The following is a 20,973-nucleotide window of genomic DNA, read 5'->3' as shown; positions in this document are numbered from 1 at the left end:
ATCGGTTTGTATTACATACGAACGAGATGTTTCTTTACTTTTCCTTACATGATGCTAAATTTTAAATTTTGCTTATATCAATTTTCAATATGTAAAATGATGCAACTGATATATTTAGAGTAGCCACTGTTAGGGAGAAAAAATGAATACGGTGAGAGATACATAGACCTAAGGTATATAGTTTTAAATAATATTGCTCGATATGGGCGTTATATATCAGTATGTGGATTGTCCGCTATCGAGCAAAACGTTTAACATCGCATCATATCGTACAATATGGGGTTATATCGTGCGATAACGATCAAAATAATATGGGGTTATATCGGGCGATAACGATTGAAATTTTGATCGTTATCGCACGACACAGTTTGATAATGGTCGAAATTGATCGTTACCGGTGTGTAACAATGCTATAGTCAAATTGATCGTTGAAGCCTTTTCTCATACATTTTTAAACTCTTCTTTTCTCCTATTTCACTTCATTTCACTCTCATACTTTCTTAAATTATTTCAAACTTTTTTTTCTCATATTTGCACTCTCTTAAACTCTACAAAACAACGATTTGTGAATTGAATCGAGGTTAATTAAAAAAATTAAGAGAAAATTTTTTTAATCGTATTCTATTTATTTCTTTAATTAGATGTGTGTATTTTTTTTTTTAGGTATTTTCGGATGATTTTAACCTAAATTAGGTGTACCGCTTGGTATGCCCTAGCATACCGCTCAATACACGGTACCGTATTGTATCGAGCCAAGCTCGAAACATCGGTATGATGCGAAATTTCAATCCTTGCATTGACCCACCTGTAAGAAATGGTTTTGATTTTATACTTTTGTAATGTTATTCAGCCACACCAACGGCAATGCTTTTATCCTTTTATTCATCATCAATGCTTAATTATCTCGAGTTACCAGTCTTCATAAATGTCATTTTTGTAATGCCTTCAGATTTTTCTTAAGCTGTCTAGGGAAGATTGCTTATATCATCTGCTTCTTTATGTAAGCTTGGATCAATTTGTTGGTAAATTCTTTACAAATACTTTGAATTATATGTTGATTCTAATAAGCTCAACAACATGGGTTTACTATGTCTGGTCCATTGGCAATTTTTATAGGATTTGTATAGCTGATTCTAATGTCTATATAAGTGCATAATCATTTTCATATTCCCCATATGTGTTTTATATTATTAAGAATTGATTCATAATAATTATCTACGTAGTTATAGAGGTAGTTCCTACACATAATTCAATCATGAGTGATATGATGGAGTGAGGTAGTTACCATTAGGTCCTATAAATAGGATCATAATTCATGAAACAAGATAGAGTGTGTGCTTTTATCGTTTTCTTGCTCCTCAATCCTCAACATATATTTCTTCACATCTTTCGGAATTTACGATTTCATTTCACATATGTTGTATATAGATGTTACATGTAGTAACAAGCATTCAGATAAACCACAGATGTTTATGAGCTACAGATGTAAAATTTACTGCACTTTTTTAAGTGATATGTAGTTGTACCTTTACCATCCAATTCATGTCATCAGCAGATGTAGTGCTGTCACTTGCCCAAACAACTGTTCTTCCTCCATGGAGAAGGCAAAAGGAAAAGAAATAAGAAGGTTTAGGGTTTCTATGCACCTGTTATACAGGGTACATACAAAACTTAGCTACAGAATGGACATGGAGGTTGCCCTGATACATGAACCATCACAACACTCTCACTCTTCTTCTTCTACGTCAGTGACGAACTTCCCGGTCCCTGGATTCAGTGCTGCAAAGAAGAAGAACACAACGTTGAACAGGACCAGTGGCTCGATGTCGCTGATGGGCACACCGGTTTCGATGTTGAGCTGCGCCAGCGCTCCCTTTCCTGTGACGATCTCGCCGATAATGGAGAATGCGATCCCCAGCTGAGCCAATCTCCCCACGAAGAGCTCGTTCGCCTTGGTGAATCCGAAGAGGGGACCTTTCATTCAAGTACAACACACGGCGTCACGATCGCCTTCCATGGGTCAAATCAAATCGGCAGTTGGGTTCAATTACCTCCTTCCTTCAGTCCCAGAGCAGATCTGAACCCCTTGCCCGGAGGGATGACGGCCCCCTCCAGGCCCGTGGGCGGATCGTCGACGAAGCTTCCGCGGTCGCCGAGAGCGCCTATTGCTCCGAGAAGAGTGAAGAGGATGAAGAAGAGCAGGAGCGGCTCCGCCTCATAGATCGGTATTCCCGTCTCCAAGTTGAGCTGCGCTAGGATTCCTTTCCCTGTGATCGCTTCTCCCAGTATAGATGCCTGCAATTTGAGCCGCTCTCAGATCGTCTTCAAGCTTCGGTTGTGGTGTAAGCAGTCGATGGCATGCGTACTCACCGCGAACCCGATCATGGCGACACGGCCGACGAAGAGCTCGTTCTGCTTGGTGAAGCCGATCCCCCCTGACGTGCCGAAGATGCCATCTTCCACCTTCCGCTTCGGCTTCGGCTTCGCTACCTGTACAACGCAGCGCACACGGTCAACCGGGAACTCGTGCACGGAGTAGTCCCGCAGAACAAGAGCGCGAAGCTGACGACCTGCTTCTTGGCCGGAGCCTTGGTTTTGGGCTTGAATATGGCGAGAGTCGGGAAGAAGGAAGCAGCGGGCGGCGGAAGCTGTCGTCCGTGAGGGACTCGAGGAAGGAGGAGGTGGGAGAACGGCGTGGGGCGGAGCCGGTGAGTCTGGGACTGCAGCAATGCAGCCTCTTTGCAGCCGATGCTGGAGACGAGCATGGATTGAGCCATGGCTTTGTGGCGGTACTCTTCTCTTCGCCTGTGACCGCGTGGTGTGTGTGTGGATTAAATGAGAAGGCGAGATGGGCGCCTGGATAGGGTTTCAGGAGCTCTCATGGCGGTGGAGAGACCACGTCTGCGTGTCGATGGACATGGAGATAATGTCGCATTGCTGCTATTGTAGAAGAGAGGTGGGTGTTGAGTGCTTGGGATCTGTGAATCCGAACTCCTCCACGCCTGCACCGAACCATAGCACGACGGTGGAGCGTCGTTATCATCCGGTGGAAGGAGGTCGCCTTCAACCTCTGTTCTCATACGAAGACGGACTGTTTCTGAGCCAGTCATGTCTGCCTCGTCCCAGCGGCCGGCTGATCTCTTTCCGTCATCCTTCGTGTACGTGTGTTCCTCTTCGCAATAATGTTTTGACACGTGTATATTCTTCACTGCTTACGTAAAATTTCAATTAATTATTTTCTTTTTCTTTTATAAATTATAAAATATCTTAAGGTATCAAATCATATCGATCGATGGGACCGATAAATGTCGATCCCGTGAGCCTCCACCGCCGTCCTCAATTTGATCGGCCGACTTGGGATCGGATCCCGCGCGCAAACCAAGGCGGCCTTCGTTTTTTAAAGCACGGATCTCATGACGTACGTAAATCATCCGACGGACGCGATCGCAATTGGATCCGCGGAACTAAAACGCGAAATTTGGAGGAGATCCCACTGACCTCTTCGATCACGCTCCTCTATCACCGATCAGGGTAGCATCTGACGGACGAGATTGAACTGGGTGCGCGGAACGAAAAGAAGAAAGTTGGAGGAGATCCGGCCCAACTCAACTCATCTATAACCTTGCCGTCCGGAGAGCATCCGACGGACACGATTGGAATTGGATGCGCGGAACTAAAACAGGAAATTTGGAGGAGATCCCACCTTTTCCGAGAGAAAAGAACTCTCCATCTTGAATTCAAAATTCCTTTCCTCTCCGCCATCTGCGCTCCAGGCCAGACAGGGAACAGAGGAAACACCCAATGTCACGTCGCTCTCGCCGCTTCTCATGCTATTCTCGTGGAGGAATCCGATGGGGATGTTAGTGAGCGTACCTGCATCCTGATCCGGAAATGACATCTAATCATCTCCCCTGCATCTCCGCTGACATGTCTCTCTCGCTCTCGCTCCCTCAGTGCTTCGAATAAGAGAAAAAGGCTCGTTTTTATTTTGGTCGGTTCTCTCTCTCTCTCTCTGCGCCCTTTTAACCTTATCGAGGCTCCGCAAATCGAAGCCATCGGTCATCCGGCTGGCTGTTCTTCCCCTCTTCGACTGCTTTCTTTCTGCCGATGGTGATTCGATGAGACGTTCTTGCTACGCTGGCGGCCAAGATTTCCGTTCTTTGATTGTGTTCGCCTCTGTGGGGTGGTTCTGGACAATGCGGGGTTCTGTTTGTGTGAGTGGGGGCTCGGGGTCGTCGTCTAATTTCTATTTTTAAGGGTGTGAAGTCGAAGGGGTTGAGGTCGGCGTGGTGATTTGGACTGCCAGAGTTGGCTGTGCTGGCTGCAGCAGTCCTCGGAGATGAGCCCTAGGGAGACGGAGATCTCGGGGTCGTTATCTTCTTCCCAAGCGTACTGGGATGAGCCGGTCCGTTTCCCTTCTCTTTTCGTGTTCATATTCTCGTTTTGAAGCCTCAGTTTCCTGTTTCTTTGTAGTTTGTCGCTAAATAAAGCTCTCTTGGAACTCTTCAACTTTCAAATCGCAGAAATCTGTTTGAATTTCTCATCATTTGGTCCTTCTTTCATGTCATTCCTAAGCTTCCTATCTTTATGCTTAAACTCTCCCTTTGTGGTATATTAACAAGCAAGGACCCCCATTTTGCTTGTGTTCTTCCTGGAGTTCAAGGAAGTAATGTAGATGCAAATGTGGGATTCTTGGAACTAGGACGCCCCATTTTGCTTGTAAATGCAAATGTGGGATTCTTGGAGTTCAAGGAAGTAATGTCTGATTGAATGTCTTGTTGTTTTGGTTAATGATGTGTTATTGCCATATTAGCTAGTCATATTGGATGGTGTTCAGTATTGTGTTGTATTAGCAAGTACATCATCTCCAGAAATTCACAAAACAAAACAATAGAAAGATCCTTGTAACACTAGCTGATCAGCCTCTCCATTTACAATGGAAAGAGGCCCTTTTGAGTTCAAGGTGTGGAGAGTTGATGTATGTGACCTTACAGGCCCACAAGCAGAGATCTTGTTTCCATGACTTGAGCCCGCATCACCGAGGCCATAAAGGGGCAATATTAGTGTATCTACTGTTTGGTTACTCGGAGTCCTGTAAATGATTATAATAAGTCACACAACCTTGGACCGAATTTTCACATGGTATCATGTCAAAATGATCCCAGACACATTTGAGTTTATTATGCCTGTATTTATGTCTACAATTTACTGTAAATTATTAACTCCATATCGATTGAAAACATTTGAAAGGAATAGATGAACCAGTGGACATTTTAGCCAAAAATTGACAACACTTTCCTTAAGCCTCATCCACTAATTATCAGGTAAAAATTAGGAAACTTGTTTGGCATTTTTTGTTTTTTTATTAGCAAATTGAATGCTTATTACTGATTGGTTGGCATGCCTTATCTGGGTTAAGCAGTATCTTGCAGAGTATATCTATAACTTTATATATGTATGTATATACTCTGGAGTTGAAGAGAACCTTATGGCCTTACATCCCAATATGTGCTAGACATGTATTTTACGGCAAACAAATATGGGTGGTGTTGTATAAACAGCTGAAATACTGATTGCAGGAGTTATCGAGGGCTTCTGCTGCTAATTCTTCTCCAAGCGATGCACAATCAGCGGATGATTCATTAAAAGATGTTGATGTCGAAGTAGGTGACACTACAAATGGCATCACCGAGAAATTAGCTGCTGCTCTTGTGAGTATACGTTCTAAAGAAGATTTGGTGAAGCAACATGCAAAAGTTGCTGAAGAAGCTCTTTTAGGTAAGCTTCCTGATACAAATACTTCAAGCAAACATATAGACAATTCAACCCAAGTCTGTGAATGTATTGGCACGAATCATCTGGAATGCAAAAGAACTCAGCCGGTGCAATCAAGTCTTTTTGATATTGCAAATAATAAATTAGGATTATGCTCAGATGAGAACTATTTCATCTCATTCCATGCTCTGCCATCCTGCTTAAATATAGTGACCATGCTTGTTGGTGTGGAATTTTAGGGCAGGATGTATATTGTAAAACAAAAATCATCTACCAAGAACTTATGGCTAACTGGATCCTGACTAGTTGAGTCGCTCAACATTGATTCCTTATGAAGTAATCTGGCTCTGGCTTTTGACTTTGTAATTCTGAATCAAATTTCTACAATTGTGCAGTGTGGTGCATAGATTAGTACTTTGCATCTTGCACGAAGTAGTCAAACATGATGACTTAGTTTTCTTTTGTAGTTCAGACCTAATGCCGTACCTTTCGAAGGTTGCACTATTTTATTGTTGTACTGTTGCAGCTGAACTATGTCTTCATCATCAAATTTTGATAACATTAAAATGATTAATAATCTTGTCATAAGCTTCAGAATTTCATGTTTTAGTGCATTAGTTTATTCCACCATCATAACATTCTAGCAGATATAGTATCCCACCATGTATGATAAATGATTGCTAACTACCATTGGCATCAGAAGAAAATTTTACTCATCTTGAATGATCAACTTGTCCAGGATGACATGATGGGATATTTAGAAGGCTACAAACTTGGAGTTAAAAAAACTCAATTACCATCAATTTTAAGCTCTTCGATTGGTTTTTCTTCTGCAGTCAGCATCTGTCTTTCACTAGTTTTATATTCAAAGGCATTTATAACTTTGTTGCTAAATTGGTGAAATTTCCATTTTTCTTGCCAGGCTGGGAAAAGTCAGAAAAGGAAAGCACATATCTGAGGCAGCAACTCAAAACTGCAATGCAGAAGAATACTTCCCTTGAAGAAAAACTTGGCCACCTTGATGATGCCCTCAAGGAGTGTGTTAGACAGCTACGGCAATCAAAAGAAGAACAAGCGGAGAAAGTCCAGGATGCCATCTTCAAGAAAACACGTGAATGGGAGTCTCTCGAGTCTGAACTTGAAGCCCGCTTCACTGAGCTTCAAACCCAGCTGGAAGCTAAAACTGAAAGTTACAACTCTTTGAACCATGAGCTTTGCTCTAAAGTTGAGACTCTCGAAAAAGAAAATGCTTCACTCAAAGTTAAATTAACTGCTTTAACCGAGGATCTCCATGTGCGAACACTAGAGATGGATCTCAGTATCAGAGCTGCAGAAACAGCCAGTAAGCAACATTTGGAGGGCATAAAAAAGATGGCCAAGCTCGAAGCTGAGTGCCGTAGTCTGCGTGGTAGAATACAAAAGCCAGCATTGTCTAATGATCACAGGTTCATTTGCAACTCTTTGTATGGAGAGTCTCTCACTGATAGTCAATCAGATAGCGGGGAAAGATTGTTTGGTCTGGAAAATGAGCTAAGTGTTCCTGACTCATGGGCATCAGCATTGATTGCTGAGCTTGACCAGTTCAAAAATGAAAAGTCAAGTGCTAGAAATCTTACCAGTCCTGTAGAAATTGACCTGATGGATGACTTTCTTGAGATGGAAAGGCTTGCTGCATTAACAGAGATTGACTATGGAAGTTATAGTTTTGAGCATGAAGCTGATTTAGATGTTGCCATACCCAGGCAGAGGTCTCCTAGAAGTAGTCCTGAAACCATGCGCCAGCTGATGGCTGTATTGGAGGAAAAGATTGAGAAAATGACAATTGAAAAGGGGAACATGGAGACGTCTATAGCTCAAACCAACTGCCAGCTGAAGACCTCTTGCAATCAGCTAGTAGTAGCTGAAGGTGAGTTGGTTGAACTGCATAGACAACTTAATTTGGTTAATGGGGAAAAGCACACTCTTGAGATAGAACTAGAAATAGCAGAGGCAAAGAGAAAGAAGATGGGACTTGAGCTTGATACGGCACATAAAGAAATTGGGGATTTGAAGCATAGATTAAACTTATCAGAGAAGAGAGTTGATGAAGAGAAGCCATTAAGCAAAAAATTCACTGGTAGGTGTCAGAATATGGAGGTGGATGCCGAAAGGAAGGAAATGGAATCTGAGCTTGAATCTGCATATGGGGATCATACAAATTTACAAGATAATACAGACTTTTTAAAAGTGGAATTTGAAGAGAAGCGGTTGTTTGCAGAATGCACATATAGGTACCAGAATTTAGGCACCTTAGAGGAAAAGAGAAAGGATCTGGAGTCTCAGATTGAATCAGCAAACTTGGAACTTTCCAAGCTACATGAGAAGTTTGATCGAACTGAAAATAAAATTGAGATGTTTTGTTTTGACAATTGTCCAAGCATGGATGCTATCGACGAAAAGGGAACGCAACTGGAATATCAAACTAATTCAGCAAATTTGAAAGTTCACAAGCTACAGGAGAAGGTGGATTTATCAGAAGCAGAAGCCGAAGAGCAAGTACGACCATCTGCAGAATTTGAATCCGATATAGAGTCTCTGGAAGCAAAGAAAATGGAACTGGTGGTGCAACTTGAACTGGAACACATGGAAGTTCGGAGCCTTCAGGAGAAGGTGCAGATATTAGAAAAACAAATCGAAAAGGAGAAGAGATTGACAGCTGAATTTGCATCTCGGTGCCACACACTGGAAGATGAACTTTCCACGAAGCAGCAATCCGAGACTCAACAATCTGCAAACTCAACTGCATCTCTGAATATTAGACAGGTAAATGTATTTAACGCCTCAAGCTTAGGCAACACATCTTTGTATCTCGAACACGACCCTATCGTGTGATTTATTCCTATACAGGAAAAAGAGGTTGCTCAGGCTGCCGGAAGGCTTGCAAAGTGCCAGAAGACCATTGCCTCTCTCAACCTGCAATTGAAAACGTTAGCAACTCTGGATGATTTCTTGGTCCAAACAGAGACGCCAGAATCAAGTGGAAAGACAGTGGAACTCAAGGAGGATTCTTCAGAAAAACCAGGTGGCTCTTCAGCTCTCTGCAACGGTGCACAAAGCTTGCCCTTGCCCGATTGCCGACTGATTTCGTCCCCCATCAGAAGCAATGATCTCATACAAACCAAGTACATATGTCACTGACAAAGAAAGGTAACATTTGTTCGATGGACGCATTATTACTCGTTGATCAACAGATGAGTGTTCATCGGTGCCGCCGAATCTGTAGCTTAAGCAACAAATGGAGGACACACTTGAAGCCATTTCTCATGGTAATGCATGTGGCCTTAGCATCAAAAACACAAACTTTGCTTTTATGTAGTCTGCGGCATTATAATGAGGATATCTTTTTGCTCCTCCCAACATCTCGTCGATTTGATTTGCTTTTTATTATGTCTTTTGAAATGGATAACTTAGTTCTTTTGTTTATTAAATGTTGATTTCAATTTTCTTTTAGTGGTTTCGTTCATCGGATTCCTTATTCTTTCTTTCGATTCTGAACCTAAATCTAAATTCAAATTTAAGTTAGTTTGATTTGTGGGTCGACGGCCTTCCCAATTAATCTGGAGGCATACACGCTACGGCACCGAGAAACCTCCTCGTCTTCTCCTGCGTCGAAGAAGCCCATTGGAAACCCTTCCTCTCCGATCTGGTGTTTCTGCCGGAGGACCAAACACGATTTCTTATTTGGTAATTGGGGCATTAGAGTACCTTCAACCGGTGGGCCCACGAGTTCGACGGTCGTGCGGGACCTGGTGCCTGTCTCGGCGTGACAGGGGACACCTATTGAGGAACCGGTGTACGTGTCATGCCTTTTTGATCCAAAAGTATCGAAAGAGATACTGCAGCCTTTCCTTATCACCGGTGCAAAGCGCCTTTGTTGCTTCGTCTGGTTTACTTCCCTGCGAGCGAGAGCGAGAGAGCGATGAGCGCCGGAGTGGGAAACCCTAACGATTCGAAGGTGGAAACGATCGCGAGGCTGGCGCAGTGGAGGATCGAGAGCTTTGGCCCTTGCTCCTACCGCCGCTCGGATGCCTTCAGGCTCGGCATCTGGAACTGGTGCCGTCTCCTCCTCTTCTTTCTCACCGACTTCCCTCTTTGCTGACCTTTTTGGCCCAGAAGTTGGATCTTTACCGCCGTTGTTCGGGTTCTTAGGTACCTCTCGGTCGAGAAGAATCGGTACATGCACATCCGGCTCTTCCCGGAGCCCTGCCGGGTCTCAAAGGAGCAGCTCCCCGTCGCTCGATTTGTGGTTCGGGTCTTCTCCCCTTGTCCCCGCTGCCGATCCTATGTGTCGCCTGGTATCCCTCATCGCCTCGCCCTTCATTTATGCTGACTTGTTTTACTCCTATTTCGGATTTCTTGCTTGTTTCAGTGCACAGATATGAGGATTTAAATTCTTATAAGACTGTTTGAACTACGGAAGAAGTGGTTTGAATGAAATCCGGATTGATTGGGTTCCAGCTATGGTTTTCATCTCATTAGATTCCAAGAGACGGTAAAAAATCCCTTTTTAATTTGAGAAACTATATTAGGGTTCGAATGCTATCCAAATTAAATTCTTCTGTAGCTTTATTGGACACTTTATAGTAACAAGTAGAGTTATACTACCTGTTAAAGTCAATTCTAGGTTGCCTGAGCTGGAAGCCAACTTGGATCCAACCTGATCTTTTTTTCAATCCGGTCTTCGGAAAAACACGCCAAGCTGGTCTTTCGACCCTGCAAAGCTAACTCGGTGGATGATCCCGATAATGCCCCTGCGACGGTTAAGTCAATTATGGTTTCGGACAAGCCAAACAAGTCTGACTATTCTAGCGGGCCTGTTATTTTGTTAGTGTCTTGAGCGTACCTAGGCGGCCCCTTTTATAGTCGAGCCTGGGGGGCCATTACACCATCTGTTTAGGGTGGCTGTGCCTGTTGGTTGCAATCGCTTATAACAGACATTAGATCGTTTGTCAGTTAGCCATGCTGTTCATAGAAATCCGCACTTCGATATGTGTTCATAGAAATCATTGCTGGGTAGTGCATGATACTAGCGACTAAGATGATGACACGTCAATTGTATGAGATGCTAGCGGCAAGCCACATCATATCCACTATAACACTAACGCATTGGGTTCCGGCTTATTCATACCCAGCCATGATTTCGCTCTAAATATGACTCCTGCAGCAAGCAAAATACCTTTTAATTTAACAACTAATATCACTTGGATTACAATTCAAAGTACAATTTGTCTTTGATTTCCAAGCACACATGACATGAAAAATAATGGGAAAAATACATGGAATTCCTGAATATAGAATTGTGGTAGTCAACTAAAACTAGTTCGTTTTAGATTTGATCCTAACTCAGTTAGACTAAAGACTAAACCTTTTATTCTGAATCAAAATGTGCTTTTATTCTTGTGTGGCAAATGATCCAAAACCTGAATAAGCTTGTCCAATTGGTTAAGTTTTATCACAATGGGTCTAGATATGTTGACTGAGAGTTCATGGTAGAACAATTGGGTTTGCGGTACTAAAAATTAAAATGTGAAAAATTAGTGTATTTGCTTGTACTTTTGTTCCGCAGCTATCTGACTGGCCATGGCTCAACTGCAGTTTATGAGAGGCTTCTCCGTACCAGTGAAGACTTTGTATGGGTCACTGATTTTAATTCTCCTGGATGCTTCATAGTTGACGTGGAGTTTCTGGACTTGAAGATAGCTCCATTGCATGTAAGGGCTTAAGAAGTTGAGACTTTTAAGGCTTGTGAACTGTTCATGTTTTCATATAGAACTAGTTCCATAATCTTTTGTGACATGATGTTATATTCAAAGGAATGATAAAAAGATGCAACAAAATTGATTTAAATCTTCAGCCTTTTTTTTTTAAAGAAAAAATGTTCTGAACCAATATGTTCATATGCTTGTGGAATTTAGGGTGGAGATCCTTCTTCAATCTGGTCTAACGGACGGATGCTGCAGTCACTTTCAAGCAAAAACACTATCCGATGCCTCTCTCGAATGCTCGAGGAGGGTATCCATGCTGATGTTACAATCAAAACTTCAAACGGTCTCCTGAAGGCCCACAAAGCAGTTCTTGCCGCAAGCTCTCCTGTTTTCAAGAGTATGTTTCTGCACAATCTCAGGGAGAAAGAGTTGTCGATGATCGTTGTAGAGGACATGTCGCCGGAGGCTTGCTTGGCACTTCTTTGTTACATGTATGGCACAATAGTACAGGATCAGTTCTGGAAGCATAGACTTGCGTTGCTCGGCGCGGCGGACAAGTATGACATCGGCGACCTCAAAGACTGCTGTGAGGAGAGCCTCTCGGAGGACATCAACTCCGACAATGTCCTCGAGAGGCTTCATGAGGCATGGCTCTATCAACTTAACAAGCTGAAAAAGGGATGTCTGACATACTTGTTTGATTTTGGCAAGATATATGATGTGAAAGACGAATTAAATGCCTTTTTCCGCCATGCTGATAGGGAGTTGATGTTGGAGATGTTCCAAGAAGCCCTTACTGCTTGGAAGCCTGCATGACCATGGACTTACTGTTCTGAAGTAACTTAATGCTTTGTTATTAGGAGGTATGAATGTTCTTTCATGATCAAGCTATGAATATTGTTGTTTCTTCACGCTCATTCTGAGGTAATTTAAGTCTTCCTTTAATACTAGTCTCGGTATGTATTACTAAATAATAATAATATCATTATTATTATGTGATTGAGGAACCGATCGTTGTAGGATTGAACTCGTCGAGAGTGATGAGTGCAGGTGTCGAAATTGTAATGGAATTGGACGATTCCAGTTAAACTGATAGTTGGAGAGTATCCGCGGTCGAACTGGTCTTAACATCAGACGCGATCTACGCCGTTCATCAACGTGACAGGCGTTTCACGTGTCCTCCGTGCCAAAGAAGGCGAAACTATATAATGCTTAATGACCAAAAGACCCATAAGAATGATCGTGCTCTGTCTCACGGTCTAAATTGTAATTTTTATCAAATCGAAGGGTGTATTGTTTCACAAGCCTCTATCGATCGCCGACCCATGAAAGACCTCTTCCGATCACCACAATGATGGAAGCCAGCCATTCGTCTCTTTCCTCTCCTCCGCCTTCTCCACCTCGCCTCCTTCCACGAAACTAGGGTTTCCCAAGTCCGCCGCAAAGATGTCGACGTTCAGCGGCGACGAAACTGCCCCCTTCTTCGGGTTCCTCGGCGCTGCCGCGGCCCTCGTTTTCTCCTGTAATTTCCCGCAATTCCCTCGCCCATCGTGTGTTTCGATTTGGTCGTCCAGATTCTTTGATGTAGCAGCTCGGCTTTTTGGAATGGTTTCGGTTGGTTCTTGGTCTTGACAGGCATGGGGGCGGCGTACGGGACGGCGAAGAGCGGCGTCGGTGTGGCGTCCATGGGTGTGATGCGCCCGGAGCTGGTGATGAAGTCGATCGTGCCCGTCGTCATGGCTGGAGTGCTTGGGATCTATGGTCTCATCATTGCGGTGATCATCAGTACCGGGATCAACCCCAAGGCCAAGTCGTACTATCTCTTTGACGGGTACGCGCACCTCTCGTCTGGGTTGGCTTGTGGCCTTGCAGGACTTTCGGCTGGGATGGCGATCGGCATCGTGGGCGATGCTGGAGTAAGGTAGCTATTCGATCCCCCTATCCAATCTCTTTAGATGTAAGAGTGATCTATATTTGTCTGTGTGTGTTTGTGTGTCAGATTTGCATATTAGGCATTTGTTTCTCAATTATGTGTAGATATATCGTCGCCATTAATTACTCAAGATGTATCTGAAATATCTAATGCTTGATTGTATAATTGAAATTGTAACATAGTGTTTACTAGAGGTTTTCCTAGTGGTATTTTGCCAGAATGTATCTTAATGAAAAGAAGAACAAAAAATGGCCATATTTCAAGACTGTTTATTTATCTTGGAAAGACATGATGTTATGTCGGTCGCATAGAGTCTACATTTTTAGCTCATTATCACCATTTTGTCATCCACCTTTGTTTATCTTTCAACTCAATTGTTTTCGTTAACCCAAGGCTCAAAGTAACATTTGGTTTCGTTACCAGTCTAACCTTAAACGGTTTTGGTAATTTTAGTAGTATGGAGTTCAGTTCCGGTGGTTCGATCAAATAGTTAGGAAAAAAAATATAACAATTTTATGAACAAGTAAGATCATAAAAAGGTAACTCAAGGGAAAAAAAAAAAAGTTGATGAATATGCGAAAAATTTTGATGTTTGTCTTTACCAGATCTAGTTACCTTGAATATTGTTCCTTCTTTTTGAAGTATACTGCAACATTTCTATGTGCTAAGCCCCCACCTCATTCAGCATGAAGTGATGACTCAGTCGGCCCAATGCTAATGCCAAAGAAGTGTATAAATAAAGGTAAAAGCTCCCCATAGGCAGATTCTATGTCCTGTAGCTAGGGCAACTTAGAAGCAGGGTGATAGAAAGGAATGGATCGGTTGATCGGCTTTAAGCTCTGTTTGGAGATCATATAATTAGATGTAACTGCCACGTCTCCTATGGCATACACAGTTTTGAGGTACATCGACAAGCTGTTCTTCCGGTGTGAGAAGCACCAAACTTTGTCCCTGCCTACCTTATTTCTGGGAAGCACCTAGGACTTTACAAGTAAATCCAATGTTATATTAGCATGTTGTTTAGTCATGATTTAGCATTATGATCATGGATGTAATGGTGTAAGAGTTATGATGTTGAACCGAAATATCCAGTGAGCTTGTTTTTGGTTTTGGTCATGAAGGATTTATAATTAAGGTCAGTGCAGTCATTTATAGTCTTAGTAACACCTGTTATCTTGATAACATTGGTTCCATTCCTTTCATAAGGTGGGATGAACTTTTTGAAGCTAATTTTTTTATGCTTGCTTATTCTGACATGAGCCTGGTTGATGCTATTAACCCTCCGCATCCGACGACATTAGTGTTGTCAATGAAGTAGGAGTGTAAAGATTTCGTGGGAATAACAGATCCCCCCAACTCCTTCATGAAACTTGTTTAGCAAATTACCACTACTTGATCTGCACTTTGGGCTCATCTATTTATATGCTTACATGAAGTATTTGATGGGTTGTGCATAGCAATCATTCTGACACATTATTTAGTTAATTGATCCACTTCCGATATTTAAGCTGGATTTATTTTGCAAGATAATAATAGTGTTGTGGGTTTATTTATTTATATCTGTCGTAGGGCCAACGCGCAGCAGCCAAAGCTCTTCGTAGGTATGATTCTTATTCTCATCTTTGCGGAAGCTCTCGCGCTCTATGGTCTTATCGTTGGCATTATTCTTTCTTCTCGGGCTGGTCAATCTCGAGCGGAGTAAGAAACACATGACGAGTGTGCTCGCCGTAGTATATTTCTGCAACTTTTTTGTTATCATAATGTAATTTATTCAAATGACTCTCCTCGGATGAGAGTCTTGTTGTTTGTTAACTCACACTACATCCTCAATAATTTGTCACTGCACTTTTATTTGTACGAATGATTATAGACGTGCAACCTTCATATAATTTTGGTCCACTCTGCCGTCTCGTTTCCTTCTGTACCGCCCTGTAAAAATTCGACTGTGTTGATGACAAACTTTGCAGGCATGTATGTAGCTTCCTCCAAATCAGACGGCCGTCGGAGCGTCTCATCCAGTAGCGGTCCGAGGTGAATGGAAGATGATAGCAGCTCCAAATCGGACGGTCCGAAGTGAATGATGAGGTGTGCTGACCCTCTCTTCCATACGATTCCTCGGTCTTCTACCCGTGCGTCACTTGATGCGGTCGCCTCAAGTGAATGACGAGGTGTGCGGGCTCTCTCTTCCAAACGGTTCCTCGTCCTTCCTCCTCTTTCCCAAACTCTCAAGCCGCCATCGTTGCTATTCGTCTTCTTTTTCACTCTTTCTTTGCCTTTCCTCTTCATTCGCTTGGGATTTCCCTTCTCGATTCCGGCCTCAAGAACTCCTGCGAGCGAAAGATCTTTCTTGTTTCTGTTGTTTTCGTCATTTCCCTGTTTCTGGTGCCAATTTAGATCAAAGCTTATCGTTGGGTTTCCTTCGGGTTCTGTTGGACGTCTCTCCCTCTTTTCTTGTCCTTTTAGGACAGATTTTTTTTTGTGTTTTTGTTTCATCTTCTCTTCTCTTTAGGTTCTTTTTTGCTTCCCTTTGAATCTTGAGGGTTTTCTTGGACCCCAAACTGGCTCTTCCGTCAACAGGATCTGGATACACGGAACGAGAGTTCAGTGGCACTCTCCCATGCTACCTCCTAAAGCAATTCTCTCAAGCCACCACATCGTCCAAGATCAGGGTTCGGATCTAAGCAATCGCTTTCTTTCTCTCGTTCTATTAATTAGACTCTTTATTTTCTTTTGTTCTGTTTCCTCTTTTTGATGGCTTTAGTAGTAGTAGTAGTAGTTAGTACTTGGGGTAACAAACTACAAAGGCATCCAAGAAGAAGTGCATTGATAGCGAGACCATATCATTTTTTTAATATATATTTCCGTAAGGCATATTTCACATCGATAGATCATTTTTCATTTTATGTCAGGTGATGGATGACATTTGATTATTATCAATCAATTGTGGCATTGTATTATGTCGATCAATCAATCACCGTCTATTTTATCACCTGCGGGTCACGTGATGGCATTGGCCTCTTCTCGTATACATAGTCGGTTGCCCCCTCCTCTCTTTGCCTCATCACGGTTTCTTTGGGTTGGTTTTCCTTCAACAGATGTGGAGGATTGGGATCGTCCAGACGACTCCGACGGTAAGAAGATCGGCGGACAGAGCCGCACATTCTCCCCCTCATCTCTCTCTCGTCGTATCAGGTTTCTTTTCTGTTCCTATCCCTCTTGGTCATGGGATTTTCTTTAGGTTTTCTCGTGAATCCTTGTTTCTGGGCTTTCTTCAGTTTTCTTCATGTTCTTGTGACTTGTTTTGGGTTTCTTCACGAATCTTGGAAGTTGTTTCACGGTTTTCTTCAGCTCGCCTCTACTTCCCTCTTTCCGCTGTTTCTTTTGATCGAAGCTTCTGGTTTTTAGATTTATTTACGTCTCTTGTTGAATTTTTCAGTGTTTTCTTCAGTCTTCACCTGATTATTCTTTTGGGGTTTCTTCCGGTTCCCCTTCTCCACTCATCCTTCCTCTCCTCTCGTCCCCGTTTCTACTGTTCCTTGCTGTTGAGATTTCTTTAGGTTCGTTCTCGATTCAGTCTTCTTCTGAATGTTGGGGATTCTTTAGGTTCATCTTCCTCTTCTGCGATCGTCTCTCCTCCTCTCTATGTCACCCCATTTTCCTACTGTTCCTCTTGATTGGAGCTTCTTGTTCTTGAGATTTCTTTAGGTTTGTTCTTGAATATTTTGGGTCTTCATCTCCTCGTCTCGTCTACAACTCCTTTTGGTCGAAGCTTCCTGTTCTTGGGATTTCCTTGGGTTTTCTACTTCGATCTTTTCCGCTTTGTTCTTTGGGGGCATGTTTCGGTACCCGCTTCCTGTAAGGTAAAGTTCATACCAGTTTGATTGCGCATTGGTTATTTGTTTTCTTTAGGATTTGATTTTACTGCTAAGGTGCCTCTCTCTCTCTCTCTCTCTCTCGGTGATGGACGCAATTGTGCTTTTGATCTATGTTTCATAGATGTGAGCATGCATGTCTGATTAATCATTCAAAAATACTCGGACATGCATTATTTATCTGCAAGAAGTCATGCATGCTCAGACTTGTCGTTTTACTAAAGACGAGTTTCCGTCACCATTTGATTGTGGAACTCGTTGCAGATGTCGTTTTTTACTTCTGGATAAGTTGGAATCAAGGGCGTCGGTTTTTCCCTGTTTCATTTTATATGTTCTAGTTCTGTTATGCTTATTTATCATCACGGGGATGTAGCTCAGGTGGTAGAGCGCTCGCTTAGCATGCGAGAGGTACGGGAATCGATACCCCGCAACTCCATTTTTAATTTATTTTTTTGTTTGATTTGAATATTATTTGGGCTGCAGTATGTTGTAGAGGACCCCATCGATGGCCGGACTATTGGGAGGAGACAGGCGACACCGCTCTGCTAGCTAGCTCCGCTATCTGCTGCCCCGACAAGGCCGCGTCAGTGTAGCTTAAGTGGAGGAGACGGGTCCGGCAACAGCCGCGGCGTGGGAGATGCGTCTGCAGCTTGCAGAGGGGATGTTGGGCATTTGGGTTTGAGCGTGACCATTGGCAGGCATGAGGAAGGAAGAGACAATCCGAGGATTTCACTTTGGTCGGTTGGCCGAGAGAGAGTTGCGCAATAATTTAACGGTGCTTTTTATCCTTGTACGAATCCTTATAGTTTCCGTTCCCTGAGCTTTAATTATTTCTCTTCAAAACGTTTACTGCTTTGGGGTCAATGCGGTGTGAATGTGAAAAGGTCGTGGGTTCGCGTTTCATGCAATTAACTCGTTCGTCTCACTCTCCTATCGTCTAAATAGAGTGAGATGAACGAGTTTGCGGGATGAGGTATATTCATCTCGGGATCCTACAAACAAGGATCCAGACACTCCATAGAGAAAGACAAGTTCGGACACAAATGTTATCGTCTAGAGAAAGACAAGTTCGATCGTAAATGACAGAGATGTTATGAGCTAATGCTCTGATACCATAAGTGGGAAGCGGGATGCAGGAGAAATCGACAAACTTCGTAAGAAATGTTAAGCACAAAGAACTTATAGAAAGCTTAAAATGCTTACAGAAGTCTGGATAGCTTACAGAAGGTTTGGACACACCAACAGTTTCTTTCTCAAGTAGGACTCTGGTGTTCGACCGATGCCCTTCAAGAGACTAAACGAGAGAATATATAGATGTAAAGGATAGAACCGGGTGCTCATTGGGCCCCATCGCATTCTTATCCGTTCAACTCATATATCTCAAGTTTTTATAGGAAAAGCAGATGCTCCAGCTGTTGCCAGCTGTTTGTCAATTATTGACGACACTACGAGTGGCTCCCCGGGGCTCAACTCGTCTTTACTTGGCGGCTAAGGGAAAGCAGATGCTCCAGCTGTTGCCAGCTGTTTGTTAATTATTGACAACACTACGAGTGGCTCCCCGGGGCTCAACTCGTCTTTACTTGGTGACTAAGGGAAAGCAGATGCTCTAGCTGTTGCCAAGGGTTCACCATCCTCCTAGAGGCTGAAGCTAGTTGTCCTTTGTGAGACGTCCTTTGCTAGTGATAAAGTCGTCTCTAGTTGTTGTTGTTGCTTGAGGACAACTGGCAACCAGTCCTTATACCAGTTGTCCTTTCCTCCACTTCTTCTTTGGTACTCCTCCACTTTGATTAGGTGGATGTCCCTGAATTGCTGTAGCGCTTTACATGCTTGTCGGGCGACTTCCTTTTGGATTGCTCCGAGTTTTCTTTCGGACAATCCCATTTCGTCCAATGGGAGTCCTTCTTGTGTTCTGGCTCTAAGCTTACCCAGCTCTTGTTGGTATTGCATGAGGAGGTCACCTGGTTTATTAATTGACTCAGATGTACTACTGCCTTGGGGTTTGGTTTGGCTTGAACTTCCTGAGTTGCTTCTATGAGCAACAGTAACGATTCGCTCGGCCATCCTGCAACCAGAACATTTATTAGTCGAGATAAAGAGTCGGCCAGAATATTACTGTTTCCTTCAATGTGCTCGAATTTGACTTCTACGCCGCTCCTAGTGATGTAGTCTACGAAAGCCATCAATCTGACCCTAGATGGTTTGTTTTGAGTAGACTTGTTGAAGAAGCTTATTATTGCCTGACAGTCAGTTCTGATGATGATCTCCTTTTTATCAAGAAAATAGATTTTCAATGCCTCTAGAGTTTTCATGACTGCATGCATCTCAGCATCTATAGTGGATTTGATTGGGCTATACTTTCCACTAGCGTAGGCGCATATTTTTTCAGTGCTCCTGGGATCATACTTTTGTTTTTTCCATTTGCAGATACCTCCCCACCCTTCCATGCATCCATCCGTTTCAAGTATTATAAAGCAGTCTTCTGGGGGTACCTCTAGATCCGAGAGATTTTGCACTAGTTTTTTGATCTTCTTGATTAGCTTCCAATCTTGCTCATTCAGTCTTTTCTCTCCAATCGGGCTTGTTTTTGAATATAATGGGCCTAAGAGTCTGCCCAAGTTAGGTATGTAACTCCTTGCATAATTTAGAAGTCCCAGCCAAGATCTAAGGCCCCTTTTGGTCGTGAGGTCTTCCTCCTGATAGTCTGTGATCCTTTTAATAACATGGGGTTGCAGCTTGATCTTGGAGTTTCCCAAAACTGCCCCAAGGAATTCAATTTCCTTTACTGCGATTTTCATCTTTGTTGGGCTTAGGACCAGGCCATTTTCTTGGCATATTTCTAACATCTTGGCCAAGTGTTGCCCATGATCCTTTTCATTTTCTGAGAAGACAAGAATGTCATCAATGTATACTGCAATAAATTGTTCAGTACCTTTGAAGCAATTATCCATCTTTCTCTGGAACACAACAGGGGCATTCTTGAGACCGAATGGCATTGCAAGCCATTCGTATAATCCTTCAGGGACCCAGAATGCGGTCCATTCAATGGAGTCGGGGTGCATAGCAACTTGATGAAAACCGGATTTTAAGTCAAATTTTGAGTAGATTTTACTATTGCTGACCTTTTTGAGGATGGTATTGATGCCGGGAAGGCTATATTGATCTTTTTCGGTGATGTCATTAAGCCTCTTGTAGTTGAAAACCATCCTTTCCTTTCCTTTCTTCTCAGCTCCTGTTATAGGATCAACAGTAGTTCCTGAATTAACAATTATAGCAGTGGTTCGGTGCTTACTCTTGCTTGGTCTGATAACCCCTATGTCCAGTAGTGCTTTTACATGTTTGGAAAAGGCTTCCTTTGCTTGTGGTGTTAAATGTCTTAGGGGTTTGTCTTCTACTACAAAGTCTTGGTTTTTGATTTCCAATTTGCAGGTTATCTCGTTTTTCTCCCAATGTTTAAGGGGGTCTTCCCCAATGTAGCCTTGGGCCTTCAGCTGATCTAACAGGCTTCCGAACTTGGCCTTTATATTTCTGTCACTTTGCTGTGCTTCCGCTGAATAGAGTACTGCCTCTTGGATTTGGATATAATCTTCTTCTTCTAAATCCAATTCCTCTATAGCTGCGGCTGTTGAGATGTAGGGCAAGGTATTGATGG

At 42.9% G+C, this 20,973-nt stretch overlaps 4 protein-coding genes and 1 long non-coding RNA gene across 6 annotated transcripts; 4 read left to right on the top strand and 1 right to left on the bottom strand.

Annotated features, from left to right (window-relative positions):
- Positions 1 to 1,484: 1,484 nt before the first annotated feature.
- Positions 1,485 to 2,824, bottom strand: LOC135642050 (photosystem II 22 kDa protein 1, chloroplastic-like). Its single transcript, XM_065157832.1, has 4 exons — positions 2,571 to 2,824; positions 2,371 to 2,490; positions 2,052 to 2,295; positions 1,485 to 1,974 (listed from the first exon to the last, which is right to left on the bottom strand). The coding sequence occupies exons 1-4, from the start codon at positions 2,775 to 2,777 to the stop codon at positions 1,727 to 1,729; spliced, it is 819 nt and encodes a 272-aa protein (XP_065013904.1). The 5' UTR covers positions 2,778 to 2,824; the 3' UTR covers positions 1,485 to 1,726.
- Positions 2,825 to 3,990: 1,166 nt separating this feature from the next.
- Positions 3,991 to 9,173, top strand: LOC135643198 (filament-like plant protein). The gene is made up of 4 exons (XM_065159890.1): positions 3,991 to 4,405; positions 5,580 to 5,778; positions 6,698 to 8,577; positions 8,662 to 9,173. The coding sequence occupies exons 1-4, from the start codon at positions 4,340 to 4,342 to the stop codon at positions 8,950 to 8,952; spliced, it is 2,436 nt and encodes an 811-aa protein (XP_065015962.1). The 5' UTR covers positions 3,991 to 4,339; the 3' UTR covers positions 8,953 to 9,173.
- A 474-nt stretch (positions 9,174 to 9,647) lies between these two features.
- On the top strand, positions 9,648 to 12,469 carry LOC135643199 (BTB/POZ domain-containing protein At1g21780-like). The gene is made up of 4 exons (XM_065159891.1): positions 9,648 to 9,867; positions 9,964 to 10,109; positions 11,410 to 11,525; positions 11,730 to 12,469. The coding sequence occupies exons 1-4, from the start codon at positions 9,734 to 9,736 to the stop codon at positions 12,333 to 12,335; spliced, it is 1,002 nt and encodes a 333-aa protein (XP_065015963.1). The 5' UTR covers positions 9,648 to 9,733; the 3' UTR covers positions 12,336 to 12,469.
- A 393-nt stretch (positions 12,470 to 12,862) lies between these two features.
- Positions 12,863 to 15,351, top strand: LOC135643200 (V-type proton ATPase subunit c1). The gene is made up of 3 exons (XM_065159893.1): positions 12,863 to 13,041; positions 13,155 to 13,440; positions 15,022 to 15,351. Exons 1-3 carry the CDS (start codon positions 12,966 to 12,968, stop codon positions 15,152 to 15,154), a joined length of 495 nt encoding a protein of 164 aa, XP_065015965.1. The 5' UTR covers positions 12,863 to 12,965; the 3' UTR covers positions 15,155 to 15,351.
- A 192-nt stretch (positions 15,352 to 15,543) lies between these two features.
- On the top strand, positions 15,544 to 18,188 carry LOC135643201 (uncharacterized). Of its 2 annotated transcripts, XR_010498172.1 has the most exons (4): positions 15,544 to 16,121; positions 16,548 to 16,583; positions 17,589 to 17,732; positions 17,808 to 18,188. It is a non-coding gene; the product is annotated as an uncharacterized LOC135643201 (long non-coding RNA). The 2 variants fall into 2 exon arrangements; XR_010498171.1 differs by lacking the exon at positions 15,544 to 16,121 and having other exon boundaries at positions 16,135 to 16,583.
- Positions 18,189 to 20,973: the final 2,785 nt, after the last annotated feature.

This window comes from Musa acuminata, chromosome BXJ3-7 (assembly GCF_036884655.1).
Source record: "Musa acuminata AAA Group cultivar baxijiao chromosome BXJ3-7, Cavendish_Baxijiao_AAA, whole genome shotgun sequence".
NCBI lineage: Eukaryota > Viridiplantae > Streptophyta > Magnoliopsida > Zingiberales > Musaceae > Musa > Musa acuminata.
The sequence above is the reverse complement of the archived record's forward strand: the minus strand, read 5'-3'. Positions and strand labels throughout refer to the sequence as shown.

What these genes read in the sequence shown, in the direction of transcription:
- LOC135642050 (XM_065157832.1), bottom strand. Translation starts at nt 2,777, where the DNA reads ATGGCTCAATCCATGCTCGTCTCCAGCATCGGCTGCAAAGAGGCTGCA. An exon ending in AGGCTCCGGCCAAGAAGCAG is followed by an intron (nt 2,491 to 2,570) that starts GTCGTCAGCTTC and finishes TGCGTTGTACAG; the next exon opens with GTAGCGAAGCCGAAGCCGAA. An exon ending in TCTGGGACTGAAGGAAGGAG is followed by an intron (nt 1,975 to 2,051) that starts GTAATTGAACCC and finishes CTTGAATGAAAG; the next exon opens with GTCCCCTCTTCGGATTCACC.
- LOC135643198 (XM_065159890.1), top strand. Translation starts at nt 4,340, where the DNA reads ATGAGCCCTAGGGAGACGGAGATCTCGGGGTCGTTATCTTCTTCCCAA. An exon ending in TGCTGAAGAAGCTCTTTTAG is followed by an intron (nt 5,779 to 6,697) that starts GTAAGCTTCCTG and finishes TTTTCTTGCCAG; the next exon opens with GCTGGGAAAAGTCAGAAAAG. An exon ending in CATCTCTGAATATTAGACAG is followed by an intron (nt 8,578 to 8,661) that starts GTAAATGTATTT and finishes ATTCCTATACAG; the next exon opens with GAAAAAGAGGTTGCTCAGGC.
- LOC135643199 (XM_065159891.1), top strand. Translation starts at nt 9,734, where the DNA reads ATGAGCGCCGGAGTGGGAAACCCTAACGATTCGAAGGTGGAAACGATC. An exon ending in AGGCTCGGCATCTGGAACTG is followed by an intron (nt 9,868 to 9,963) that starts GTGCCGTCTCCT and finishes TCGGGTTCTTAG; the next exon opens with GTACCTCTCGGTCGAGAAGA. An exon ending in CCGATCCTATGTGTCGCCTG is followed by an intron (nt 10,110 to 11,409) that starts GTATCCCTCATC and finishes GCTCAACTGCAG; the next exon opens with TTTATGAGAGGCTTCTCCGT.
- LOC135643200 (XM_065159893.1), top strand. Translation starts at nt 12,966, where the DNA reads ATGTCGACGTTCAGCGGCGACGAAACTGCCCCCTTCTTCGGGTTCCTC. An exon ending in CGCGGCCCTCGTTTTCTCCT is followed by an intron (nt 13,042 to 13,154) that starts GTAATTTCCCGC and finishes TGGTCTTGACAG; the next exon opens with GCATGGGGGCGGCGTACGGG. An exon ending in GTGGGCGATGCTGGAGTAAG is followed by an intron (nt 13,441 to 15,021) that starts GTAGCTATTCGA and finishes TATCTGTCGTAG; the next exon opens with GGCCAACGCGCAGCAGCCAA.